General features: G+C 47.9%; 1 protein-coding gene and 1 non-coding gene across 2 annotated transcripts; both read left to right on the top strand.

The window, feature by feature from the left end:
• The first annotated feature begins 675 nt into the window (after positions 1–675).
• LOC144100809 (uncharacterized) lies at positions 676–6,651 on the top strand. The gene is made up of 5 exons (XM_077633672.1): positions 676–832; positions 973–1,016; positions 1,354–1,419; positions 2,258–2,315; positions 3,106–6,651. Exons 1-5 carry the CDS (start codon positions 764–766, stop codon positions 4,657–4,659), a joined length of 1,791 nt encoding a protein of 596 aa, XP_077489798.1. The 5' UTR covers positions 676–763; the 3' UTR covers positions 4,660–6,651.
• A 5,558-nt stretch (positions 6,652–12,209) lies between these two features.
• Positions 12,210–12,281, top strand: TRNAH-GUG (transfer RNA histidin (anticodon GUG)). Its single transcript has one exon. It is a non-coding gene; the product is annotated as a tRNA-His (tRNA).
• The last annotated feature ends 463 nt before the right edge of the window (positions 12,282–12,744 follow it).

Genomic DNA, 12,744 nt, shown 5'->3' with positions numbered 1-12,744 from the left:
CACTCCAAATAGGTGCATAGTTCGCCGTTCTAAATGAAATCTATACCAATTCACTTACATCTTCCACTTTCGGCTGATTACGATAACAAGTAAAGTAAAAAAAAAGGACAGCATTCAATTAGAAACAGTGCAAGCCTTTCCGAAATAAGGGCATGTTACTGGACCGAATACGAAATGCTCAGCAAAACTAACGGCGTTCAAAGATCATGACGTCATGATACGTTCCAATGGCTCAAGAAGTTGCACCTGTTGGGACCAGAGCACACAGCGAACCGGCGCGTTCGAGAACGTTCTGATTTTACCGGCGCTCTGCAGATCAAGCCGGTCGACTCACGGGGGGTTTTGAGCAAATTATGCCCAACTACCTTTCATGCTCCGCCACCTTTGTTCACGCGTTTCCTACTTGCATATGCGTGCTCACTTCCAAGGCGTTAAAAAAAAAGGATTGCATCAGCGCTGGTTTTGCGATTACACGACTCAGTGAGCGCACGTGCGACAAAAAACGAAGATAAAAACTCAAGCAGACGCCACCAACGGGCGGGCGACGGCTGCCGTCCATGCTTCTCTCTAGCGTCAGTAGATGACACCACAGAGCTCGCCTCTTTTATTTCTCTTTGCTTCCCTGCTGTGACTGCGTCATAAGTGACGTCACCAGCGCTCGCGCGGTGCGTCCTGGGTGCGAGCCATCCACAAAGCCAAGCCGGGAGCGGAGAGGCGAGTCAACGGCGCCGCAGCGCTCCGTTGGGCCGACGACGACGACGTAATGGAGCTATCTTCTGTCGGGGAGCGTGTCTTCGCCGCTGAGAACATCCAAAGGAAGCGCATCCGAAAGGTAAACTGCCGCTCCGAGGCAGCCTATGACCTGCCGCTGCTGCGGTTTGATTAGGTTTAGCTTGCCATTGCACGGCCCGCGAATGCGCCGAACGCCTGTGACTGGTGTTGCGGCTCCCGCATTTTTTTTTTTTTTTCTAGGGCCGCGTCGAGTACTTGGTGAAATGGCGCGGCTGGAGCCACAAGTAAGTGCACTTTACCGCTTCATTTTCTCGGACTGTTATGCGCGTTGCGGCTGTGTAACGTTGGCTCAACGTTAGGTTTACTTCTTAGCGTTGCGCCGTGCGTCCGCCGCACTCGCGGCGACGCGCCACCATGTTTTTCTCGCGTCGTTGTGACGGCTGCACCCCCCCCCCCCCCCCCCCCCTTTTTTCGACGCTCGGTGTGCAGTCGTCGTATCTGACGACGATAGCGGGCGTTGCCTATAGACGCCGCTCGCGCGATTTTCGTTGCCTGCCCGGCGCTTTCCAAAGCGTTCGGCCGTCTTGGTGCAGTGCTGATCTCGTTGTGGACGCGACGCAGGTACAACACCTGGGAGCCGGAGGAAAACATTTTGGACGGCCGACTGCTCGAAGCCTTCGAGAGTAGGTAAGAGGGCGAGGGCGTCTTCGAAGTGGAAGGGAGGACGGCTCCTTCGGGGTTGTTTCGTTCCATGGGCTGCGGGGTCGAATCCCTCCTCCTCTGTCCGCCGGACCGGTTTCCTTCCTCTCGCTGCTCCTCTCCTTCTTTCTCGACGTTCTTTCCAAGCGTATGTTGTGCTTGTTTACTAGGTTTTCGCGTCTGTGCGCGCCTTGCCCCGCTCCTTCTTTCCCTCTTCCTTGGCGACCCTCTCAATATGGCGGCCTCTGTCGCGCGCGCTTATTGCTATTACGCTGCCGGCGGTGGCCGTTCTCTCCTGCTTGCAAGCTTTGTCACCCCGCTTATGTGCATGGACGAGTTTGAACGTGTTTCATCGTTCGTAGGAAAACGCCGAGGGCCTTCGTTGTGTAATAGCCGCGTCCGTAAACAGCACAGGGGAGGGTTGCCGCGCGCGCAGCGCCGCCTGGCATGTTTAGGGAAGCGTTATCCTGTATTATCATTGCTGGGGGTAATCGGGATGCACGTGACCCACACCACCACTATCGGTTAGACGCGGCAGTTTTTGTGCGGCTGGTTGGTTCGGGCAGAGGGAGCGCGCCTTTGACGGCGTGCACACGTCGTGGAAAAATTTCTCGCGCCGAGATTCTGAAGTTTGCCGTGTAGTGCCGGGTTCGAAGCGGTTGGTTTTACCTCCCAGAACGAGTGACAATCACGTCAGCATGCTTCTGCGGTCTGGACATTTGCTTGTGTGAGTCACTTTTGCGCTGGCGGGCCTAAAACACGATAGCTGCCAATGACTTGTCGCCTTGGTTTCCTAATGATGAATTTTGTTTCTTGTTGCCTGCAGCCAGAAAGATTCTGGGTCAGGAAGGCGAGGCCACAAGTCGAAGAAGGAGCGAAGTCACGTGAGTGTATCGGATTTTCGCACCCATTTTTCATGGTGTTTTAACTAGTGTTATCAGCTGCATTTTTGACCATTTGTTGGCCAATATCTGCATGCTAAATGTTGATGTTTACTTTTATTCATCTGCTAAATAACGAATACAATACAGGATATAATTGTAAATGTGTGTTCATGCACATTGACGTTTTTTTATGCAGTTGAAAATTTTATTTTTGAAGTGCATATATTTTTTTCTATATAGGCTATTGAAGTTGTAATGCTTAATTTGTTTTTGCAAAAGAATTGGGCTTGTATGTGTAGTTAAGTATCCCCCCTTTTTTTTTGTCAGGCCTTTTGTACTTTTTCCACAAGGTATAGTGTGCACTCCTTTGTCAACCTAGTCATATGCTCTTTTTGAGTGCACCCCTATCATCAAATTCATATTTGTTATTAGTATTCTAGCATATCAGGAGTGTTTTCATTTTAGTGCCTGGTATTCTTGCTTGTTAGTCAGCACCTACATGTTTCTAGCCTTGCAGCTGGTTTCTCTGTAGAATAAAAACTGAATTATGTTGAGTGGTAGTAGCAGGGCTAAATTCAGCGTTACAGAAAATTTTTGCTTGTATGTCTGTCAGCACAGACAGCTTCGCATAAACTATATCCCAACATCTATGAAAAATGTATCTATTAATTCTTCCTACGTGGGCCTATACTGACGTACTTGACCACTTATATGGCACTGCATTATTTGCTGCTTCAGTGTTCCTTGTGCTCCACAGTTTCAAAATGGCCTTTCATTGCCTTTACTACAGAGCACAAGTGAACAGCAAGATTTTCGGCACGACTCCAGCAAAGCCAAGAGTGAGGATGACTTGTCAAATGATGCCCCTGCTACGCCTCATGGCAACAGTTCCAGCACGGAGACAAATTCTGCCATGTCCCCAGCGCATAGCCCTCCACCAACGCTGTCACCAGCTCCTCCTGAAGAGAAGGAAAGCTCTACAGCGGCAGCCGTGTCGCGGCTTTCGGCATCGCCGTCTGCCTTGTCACAACAGCCAACAGCTCAGCAGACCACTCCAGCGACATCGAAGCTGCAGCCAGCTGATGCTAAAGAGCCTCTGGCAAAGACCAAGCCTGCTTGCCAAACCCCCAACCCCTCAAAAGGTCCTCAAAGCACCAAAAATCATAAAGAGCAGGATGAAAAGGCCAAACCGGTGACATCAGCAACAAGCATGGAAGTTATCAGCAGCGCAACTTTGCCCGAGAAGGGCCCTGAAACGGCGACAGCGCCTCTTCTAAAGCCAAACCAGGCCAGTGATGTGGGCCCTTCTTGCTCCCCACCGGTGTTGGAATCTTCAAAGAAGCCTGACAACAGTGGGTCAGGTAAACGCAAGTTCGATGGGAAGCCGCCACATACCTCTAGTCCACAGCAAATTCAGGTTCCAGCCACAATGCAGATTCACCAGTCGCTGCCTAGTAAAATGCCCAGGCTGACCAGGCCAGCAGATATCTCCCCCGTTGCTGCTACGGTGCCGAGGCCGCCTGCAATCGCCACTACCTTGCCGGTGTCTCCCTTCATGAATGGTGCAGCGTCAGTGGCAAGGCCGCCACTTGTGCGGCCGCCTGTCACGTTCAAGCCAATCAGTCCGCGGCTGGCCGTGAGCGTGTCCCAGCAGCCACATGCAGTCCACCACAGTCATCCCCCCGCCTCGCACCTTGCAGTGCCCCCAGTAGCCGCCCGCCTGGGTACCGGGCAGCTCGGACCGGCTACAGTTGCGCGAATCTCGCGACCCCCGACGCACCTGGCCACCTCTGCTGCGCCGCCTACTGGCACCAGTGCGCCGTCGTTGCAGGTCGCAGCCAACTCTGCCGGTCCCAACCCAAGCCCCACCATCGCTACCGTTGTACCCATAAGCTCCCCTCCCACTCCTACCCATCCTGCCGCCAGTCAAGCACCCCCTCAGCACAGTGGCCCTGCACCGACCGCAACTCCCATTGTCCCCAGTGGTCGAGAGAGCGCAGCGCCCCAGCATGTCGGTGGCAACAACCGCGAGAATGTCTGCAAGGCGGCAGTGTCTGCCGTCTCCCAGGGAAAGGCGCTGCACAGTCACAATGGCCAGGCTGCGTCTCCTCCAACGCTGCTGCCGCCCAAGGAAGCCAGCACAGAGCCGGCCACGGCAGAGCCAGAGTACAGCCCAATGGCAATCATCCCAGACTTCTGGCAGAAGCAGAGCCCGGTGGTGGATCAGGTCCTCATTACGGACGTGACGGCCAACCTGGTCACGGTGACTGTGCGCGAGTGTCGGACACAGGCGGGTTTCTTCCGTGACCGCAGCAATGAGCAGGCACCCAAGGACATTAAGTGAAGTGTCTTGGCATGGTTCTTGTCACTTGGTGAGAGTCTGTGTCCTTTCGGGCAGGCACGACAGGCAGTGTGACAGTTCGTCCAATGCAAGGATTTAATTCCAGAAGGGTGGTAGAAATGTTGAGTCACCATAGTGAGATGGCACCCACTTTTGCCCACCTAGAGATAAAAGAAGTCCAAGTGGGGAAAGCTGGGCCTTGCTGATATCTGCATGTATGTTCTTTTGTAGGCAGCAGCACAATGAACTGGTCAGTCTCCTAGGAAACAAGCTTTCTGTGCATTCAGCCATTTGTTGTATAATCCCCCGCGAGAAACCATTTTTGCTCCGGGCTGTCTTCCTGCTTCCTATGTTGGGAAATTCCTCAAGCCATATTTAGGCACGGTTGCATAGTGTTTACTCCTGAACTGCTGGCTACCACATGACATTTGCTAACTGAAAAATGCTGGCAATGCAAATCATTTTTCCGTAGTCATTGAATGTGTACTCTGGTTTTACAGCGTAGCCTTTCCAACCTCCTTAAGGTGGCATCAAAAGCGTTATTTTCATTGGTTTTGGTCAGTTTTGGCAGTAATATATGCAAGTTAATTATGAACTCTGTGCACACAAACCTTTGCAGCAGTTTTTTTCCTTTTTTTTGTGAATGTTTGTTCCTGGCACTATCGCTTTTGGTTTGTTGCGCACATTCTGCACTTCTTCAGCATTAAAACTTAAGCGCTTTGAATGCAAAACCATTGCTTTTTATTTATTTTATTTTCATTTTTAGTTAATTTTTTAGACTTCCAGAGAGTGCCGCTGCTGTGCAGTCACTGATGTAGATTCCCAATTTCTTCCTCACTACGGCCAGCAGCAACAAATGTATGGCCGTGAGTCGTCAAAATAACTTGGGCTATTAAATATGGGTAGTGTGCGCTCCCACACTTAGCATTTCTTGCCACGAGCTTTTCACCGCACGGACATACCACTAGCAGGCTTCAGCTACACCGTGCAGCGTTTTAAAAGTCCAAAGAGAGGGTAAAATTCCCTCTGTAAACTATGCCGCCTCTGCTGGTATCCTGTGGTCAACTGTTTGAGGTCCGAATGGTGAGATCAAGCAACTGTGGCATGTATATAATGTTTTACCTGTGCTTTTTTTTCTTCTGCAATTCTGTGGTGCTTTGTGTTGGTTGCAGTAGTTTGGGCAGAGTTTAGGAAATACTGATGGGCTGTTGATAGACTAGGGGCCTAGCTAATATATTCTGTTGGTTCTTGCAAGTTGTGTTGTATTAAGAGTACCTGTGTTAAAGTGAAGTTTGGGTGTGCTCAAAGCTCGAGACCGCGCAGACTTACTTGGAAAGTATGAGGAGCGTGCACTGATGCCACAGTGGCCACCTTTTTGGCGTACACTGAGCACTGAAATGCTGTGCACACATCTAATAGGATTACTGCCACTTGCTCTGGCCTGCGCCTTTAAAGCGGTATGCTAAACTGGTCCCTGCGACTTCACATGCAAGCCTCCTATTGGAATGCGTGAATTAACTGCTGGTGAGTGTATGCTCAAGCCTATTCTACCTGTTAACAGTAGAGTCCTCTGAACAAATTTCGAGGTTCCTTCACTACATGGAAATTGCTGATTCTCTGATCGACCAAGCAGTGACCATGACATTTGCAAATGCTGTGTATTGATTGACCACCATGTCACTGGCTCGGATATTCGAGCTTTCACCAGATTCTGTACGTGACCACTGTCAGTTCTTTAGAACGATGGCATCATGTAGCCAGTGCTGCCTGCGAACAATGCAGAAGGGGAGGCTTCAAGCCTGCAGCTATGCATAGTTCAGTTTTACTGCTCTATTGATGTCAGTTTAGTCGGCTTCCGCTTCAAGCACAGCCATCGTGGCTCTCTTGTACAGTTGCACGGAATGTTTTGTCTTTTTTCCCTTCCGCTCTTTGGTTTGGTTCAAAGGACATGCCATGGTACAAAAGAAGTTGTGAATAAAATGTACATAGACTTGATCACGTTTTTGACTTCCACTGCGGTGCATGCCGACTGAAAGGCGTTTAGTGCAGGACTTCTAGGTACTTCTAGCTACAACGCGCTAAACCTGAAATAGCAGCCTGAACAAACAGTGCAAGAGCACAGTCATGGACACATGTTTTCTGGATGCGGATTCACAGGAAAAAAAAATATGCGTTGTGTCGGATGGTATTCTAGTTGATGGAGCACGCAAGCCTCGTGTATTTCATTGGCCTGCTGTGCGCGGCTGCCTCGCTATAATTTTTTTTTCTGCGAATCTACATCCTGCAAAAGTTTGTCGATGACAGCCCATTTGGTGCGTATGTTACTAGTATTGTAATTGATCTCCATGAAAAATGCGAAATGCACATACAGAATTGCTGCAAATTCATGGTGAAGTTGCTAACAATCGACATGAAAGTACAGTGAATTAGAAAAATGAACTATTTCGCTGCCTCCATGTTGTTACCGCATGTCACAATCTGCATATGGTGACCGCAACCAGCAGGTCTTACCGTAACTAGGGTGGCTAGAAGTTCTCGCCACCCTACTATAGTGAACTAGAATACTGTCCTGGTGGCCTATGTATTTGCTTCTGCCGCTCGCTACTTCCATAGCAGTGGTAGTAAACAAAGATGGGGAACTAACCTCCGGGGCATCCACGGAAATCTGGAGTATAACGGACGCCGAGGAGTTAGCCGTGGCGCTGGCGGCAGCAAAAGGATATAGGGAGAACAAATCATTGAATATTCTCACGGACTCAAAAGAGACCTGTCGAAATTATACGAAGGGCAGAATTAGCAAAGCTGCTCTTAAGGTGCTCAGAGAGTGCAACCTCTCAGAGAGCATAACAGTCCAACATAATTTAATCTGGATACCTGCGCACGAGGGCATAAGGGGCAATGAGGCGGCGGATGGTCTAGCTCGAGCTTTTTGTTTCCGAGTCGGACAGCAGCAGGAGAGCCGTGGTCTGAGCGCCATGATCCTCGGGGAGAGCTATTCAGAACTACTCCAACATCACAGAGGGGTGAGATATAAATATCCGCCCCCGCATAAAGCACTAACAAAGGAGGAGGCAACAGATTGGCGTAGATTACAAACAGGTTCCTTCCCCAACCTCTTTATATACAACAAGATGTTCCCAACGGAATATAGGGGCACATGCCCGTGGTGCGGGGCCACACCCACACTATTTCACATAACATGGGAATGCGAACGAAACAACGCATTCCGAGAACACAAACCCCCGAGTGCGGAGCACTGGGAGAGCCGGCTCGTCAGCTGCGAGCTCGCCGTCCAAAAGAGGATGGTAGAGCACGCACGGGATGCAGCCAAACTCAGTGGAGCCCTGGACTGAGGGACCACCCTTTGCTGAAGAAGCCTTCCCTGCAGTGCAGCGTGAAGACAGCGACACGCGAAGCAAGCAAGAAGACTTCTGATCGCCTAAATACTTATGATTCAATAAAAGTTTTCCTATCCTATCCTATTGTCCTGGTGGCGCGAACAGGAGGGCGCTGCCGTGCTCTTTGGCGTAGAAGCCACCAGATGGCGCTACTGCAACTTTTTATAGGGTGGGTAGTAGGATAGGTCGCCAAGCAACAGCATTTTTGGGGGGACCCACAGCTCTGAGGGAACCAGTGTAGAGAAGGAAGAACCAAGATCAAAGGGACGATGGAACCATGGGAGAAGAAATAACACAAGCGCCAGGGCCATGTTAATCCAGATATAGATTTCATTAACATGCAAGGTGGCACGAATAGACTGAAATGGGAGGAAATAGAAGAACAGTTAAGGCAGGAAGAATTAATGGTATATGGTTTAGTGGAAACGCATCTTAGAGACATGGAGCAACACCCCGTAACCCAGACTACGCATGGAAATATTGCAATAGAACATAGGGCAGCAGAAAGGGGGGTGGAATTGGGGCATCATTCATAAAAGTATGAATTTTCAAAGGGTTAAACTGGGATGCAAGGAACATTTATGGCTAAAAGGAAAAGTGGCAGGGAAGCAAACACTCCTCGGCTTTGTATACCTGTGGACAGGAGCTAATGCCAAAGAGGAAAACAGGAAAATGTTAGAATGTATTGCAAGCACCACGCCATAAGGGAAGGGATAAAGGAGGGAGTGAAAGAAAGGAAGAATAGGTGCCGTAGTGGAGGACAGGGCAAGATAATTATATTAGGCGACATGAACGCACATATAGAAGACCTGGATGGGTACACAGATTTGACAGGAAGCATGCTGCAGGACGTGTGACAGGCATGATTTAGTTGTATGCAACAGCACCGAGAAGTGTGAAGGGCTCATAACATGGGAGGCAGGGAGTCTGCACTCGACGATAGATTATGCACTATAATGTCACAGAGGATGTATAATAGATTAGGGGTAATGAGCATAGAAGAACATGGTTCCAGAAGTCTATGTAGTGACCACAAGCGTATCAAGTTGAGCTTCAGAAGAGAAACCAATGTAGGACTGAAGCGAGATGAACAATCATAGGGGAATTTTTACTCAGAAAAGCAATTGGAAGCAGCAGCCAAACAAATTGAGAAAGTAATTTTTCAGGATAATGAAACAGAATGGACTTATACCAAATTAACTCGATTACTGGAGCTAGAGCTAGCTAAGGTGGGAGTAAAGCTAAAAGGGAAAAGACGCAAAAGCAAGAGTTGGTAGGATGAGGAGGTCAAGAGGGCGATAGAGAAATGTCAGGAAGCGTCCAGGGAACACAGATATTCCAAGAAGAGGGAGGAACCAGAAGTTGAAGCAGACAGAAAATGCGATACCTTCATAAAGTATAGAAGGGAAGCATCTTAATTGATTAATGAGAAAATTAGAATAAAGGGTGCCCAATGGATGTCTAAAGTAAATAAAAAGGATAGAAAAGCAGCTCAAAAATTCAGGAAACATCTAAATGCAATGAGTAATAAGACTAGGCTAGAGCAAAGGTTTATTGTTACAGATCAGGGTATTCGACTAGAATGGGATGAAGCGATATAACACACAGGAACAAGGATGAAAGAAAAATTTAAAGAAAGAAATGTTGCACATGATTTATCGGAGGAGGATAGACCGGTTACTGCAATAGCTTCACTTGAGCGAAGAGAGTGGGAAAGGGCAGAGAAGAAGGTCCGTAGTGGCACATCAACAGGACCAGATGGTATTCCGATTATGTTAAGGAAGATAGGACCAAAATCCAAGCAGACATTAATACAGGTAGTGAATAAAATGATAGTGAAAGAGAAAGTCCCTGATGAATGGCGATTAAGTAGAATGAACATGATATATAAGGGAAAGGGAGGCAAAGCTGATGTAACTACCGTTTCATAACAGTGACATCTGTGGTTTACAGGGTGGTGATGCAAATCATAAAGGACAGATTGCAGGCTTGGGTGGAGAATGAGGGGGTGCCAGGGGAACTACAAAATTGGTTCCGGAAACAAAGGAGGTTGGAGGACAATCTATTTTCATTGACGCAGTGTATAGAGATTGCTGAAAAGGAACACAGGCCCCTATGGCTAGCATTTCTGGATATTAGGGGAGCCTATGACAACGTTATTCAAGAGTATTTGTGGGACATACTGGGCACATTGGATGAGGAAGATGGAGTAATTAATCTTTTAAAAGATATATATAAAGGTAACAGAGTGCTTATAAAATGGGAAAAAAATGTATCAGGGCCAGTAGAGATACAGCGGGGGCTTAGGCAAGGATGTCCTCTGTCTCCTTTGTTGTTCATGTTGTACCTGCAAGGGTTGGAGACCAAGCTAGAGAGGAGTGGGCTAGGCTTTAACATTTCTTTTTTAAAGCAAGAAGAATTAATTAAACAGTCATTCAAGGACTAATATACGCGGATGATATAGTGCTAATGGCTGACAACAAGGAAGATTTACAGAAGTTGATAGACAAATGCGGTACAGAGGGAGATAGATTAGGTTTCAAGTTGAGTAAGGAAAAATCTGCAGTCATAATATTTAATGATGGATGTCGGCGAGCATAGGATACAGGAGTTCACGCTAGAAGTAGTGGATGAGTAGAAGTATCTTGGGGTGTGGATAAATAACGGTGCTGAGTATCTGACAGAGCATGAAAAATGTGTAATGAATAAAGCTAGTAGGACTGCAGCTGTCATGAAAAATAGGGCACTCTGGAATTACAATAGGCATGAAGTGGTAAGAGGAATCTGGAAAGGGGTGATGGTCCCTAGCCTGACTTTCGGTAATGCGGTCCTGTGCATGAGACTAGATGTTCAAGCAAGGTTAGAAATTAAACAATGTGGCGTAGGGAGGCTAGCTTCCGGAGCACATGGCAATACACCAAATCAGGGGGTACAGGGTGATATGGGATGGGCGTCTTTCGAGAGCAGAGAGGCTAGCATTTGAGGAGCGATTGAGAAGATAGATAGATAGATAAAGAGGAAGAGGGAAAGGCAGGGATGTTAACCAGAAAGGGGTTCCGGTTGCCTACCCTGCACTGAGGAAGGGGAATTAGGAGACTAAAAGGAGGAAGAGAGAAGGGGAAAAAGGCATAACACACACACACAACGCTGTCAAAATTCGTCACTCAGTCCAGTCGCTCTAAAAAAATGGGGGAAAAGCAGTGGGCTAGGAAAGTTTTCAGATGCCTGTACATAAGGAATGTTGACACTAAAAGGAGAATGCGAACTAGAAAATTGACAAGCAAATATCTGGACAGCAGTAGGGGGGCAAATCAGCAATTATCGGTTAAGAAAAAGGTTACAGAAACAGAGAGAGCTCTGTGGAAAACAGGGATGCTGATGAAATCGGCACTGGGAACATACAGGATCTTTAAGCAGGAAATTGCCAAAGAAAATATCTATGATAATTGTAGGGGAAGCTCTTTGTTGTTTGAGGCCAGGACGGGAGTTTTGCGGACTAAAGACATAGAGAGTCAGGTACCACGAGATAAACACGTTGTGCTGTGCTTGTGGAGGAGAGGAGGAAACGGCTGAACAACTTGATACAGTGGAAAGCAGCGGGGCTGATTTATCGCAGGCATTGGGGTTTAAGGACAGTGAAGGGAAATTAAATTTTAAGCGGGTAGAAGTAACCAGCGAAGGTGATTGGTGGCTAAAATCAAGACGAGTAAAATTTCATAAGTCATGGCTAGGTGGCTTGAGCCACCGCCCGATTTAAAGGGTTCAGCCGTATCCATCCATACATCTAGCACCGCGCCCCTGCCGCCGTGCTGGCCGGGCAGTAGGAAATTAATATAGCCCATGCGTTTTCGCGCTTAATTCACTGCTGGGGTTCTAGGTCCAAGTTCTGCATCTCTTTACAAGCTCCATCTATTTCTGTCGCAACGATTCAAAACGGTTGAACGCGCAACATGGCAAGTCGCATGCACAATGTTCGTGACTGACTTCAGTAGGCCCTATAAGCTGATGCCCTGAACCAGCCAGTCGGTTGCTTACCGTTGCGTAGATACAGAAAAGTACAATAAAAAGAAAAGAAAAAAAAACGTGCGCCCATTACAAAACGTAGAACATCTTTATAATAGATTTATTTCATGAATCGCAACGCCCGGTTGGGTAGCCGTGATCGTATAGTGGTTAGTACCTTGCGTTGTGGCCGCAATAACCCAGGTTCGAATCCTGGTCACGGCAAGTTTTTTTTATTCACTTTTTTTTACAGTTATTGCAACAGGCATTTTGAAGGACAGCATGTGTTAGAATGCATTTTCTACTAGCAGCCCCGCCCTGTTTAGTGCCTTTTTGAACACGTTCCATTCAATGAACAATTCTATGCATGCGTCCGCATATAGTCGTACAGTTGTCACAAAGTGCTCACTAAAACCGTTAACAAGTCGTCTACCTCGCCTGCCCCAACTGACGACATCCCGTTCTTTAAGGGTGTGTTCGCACTCATTCAAGCTTAATTAGTTGTAAATATCAGCAGTAACTGCGAAAACATTTTTCCGGCGAGCGTACGTACACAAAGAATTTGCGACTGTTCTCGGGAATCAGCATTTGAAAGAGTCGAGTTGAAAGTGCTTTATTGGGTTTATTGGGACATCAATGATTACGGAGTGCGCAGTAGAAGTAGGCGGTAGGACAGTTCGACAGGATA

Source organism: Amblyomma americanum, chromosome 8 (genome assembly GCF_052857255.1).
Source record: "Amblyomma americanum isolate KBUSLIRL-KWMA chromosome 8, ASM5285725v1, whole genome shotgun sequence".
NCBI lineage: Eukaryota > Metazoa > Arthropoda > Arachnida > Ixodida > Ixodidae > Amblyomma > Amblyomma americanum.
This window is presented reverse-complemented; position numbering and strand designations above follow the sequence as displayed.

What these genes read in the sequence shown, in the direction of transcription:
- LOC144100809 (XM_077633672.1), top strand. Translation starts at nt 764, where the DNA reads ATGGAGCTATCTTCTGTCGGGGAGCGTGTCTTCGCCGCTGAGAACATC. An exon ending in AAAGGAAGCGCATCCGAAAG is followed by an intron (nt 833 to 972) that starts GTAAACTGCCGC and finishes TTTTTTTTCTAG; the next exon opens with GGCCGCGTCGAGTACTTGGT. An exon ending in CGAAGAAGGAGCGAAGTCAC is followed by an intron (nt 2,316 to 3,105) that starts GTGAGTGTATCG and finishes CCTTTACTACAG; the next exon opens with AGCACAAGTGAACAGCAAGA.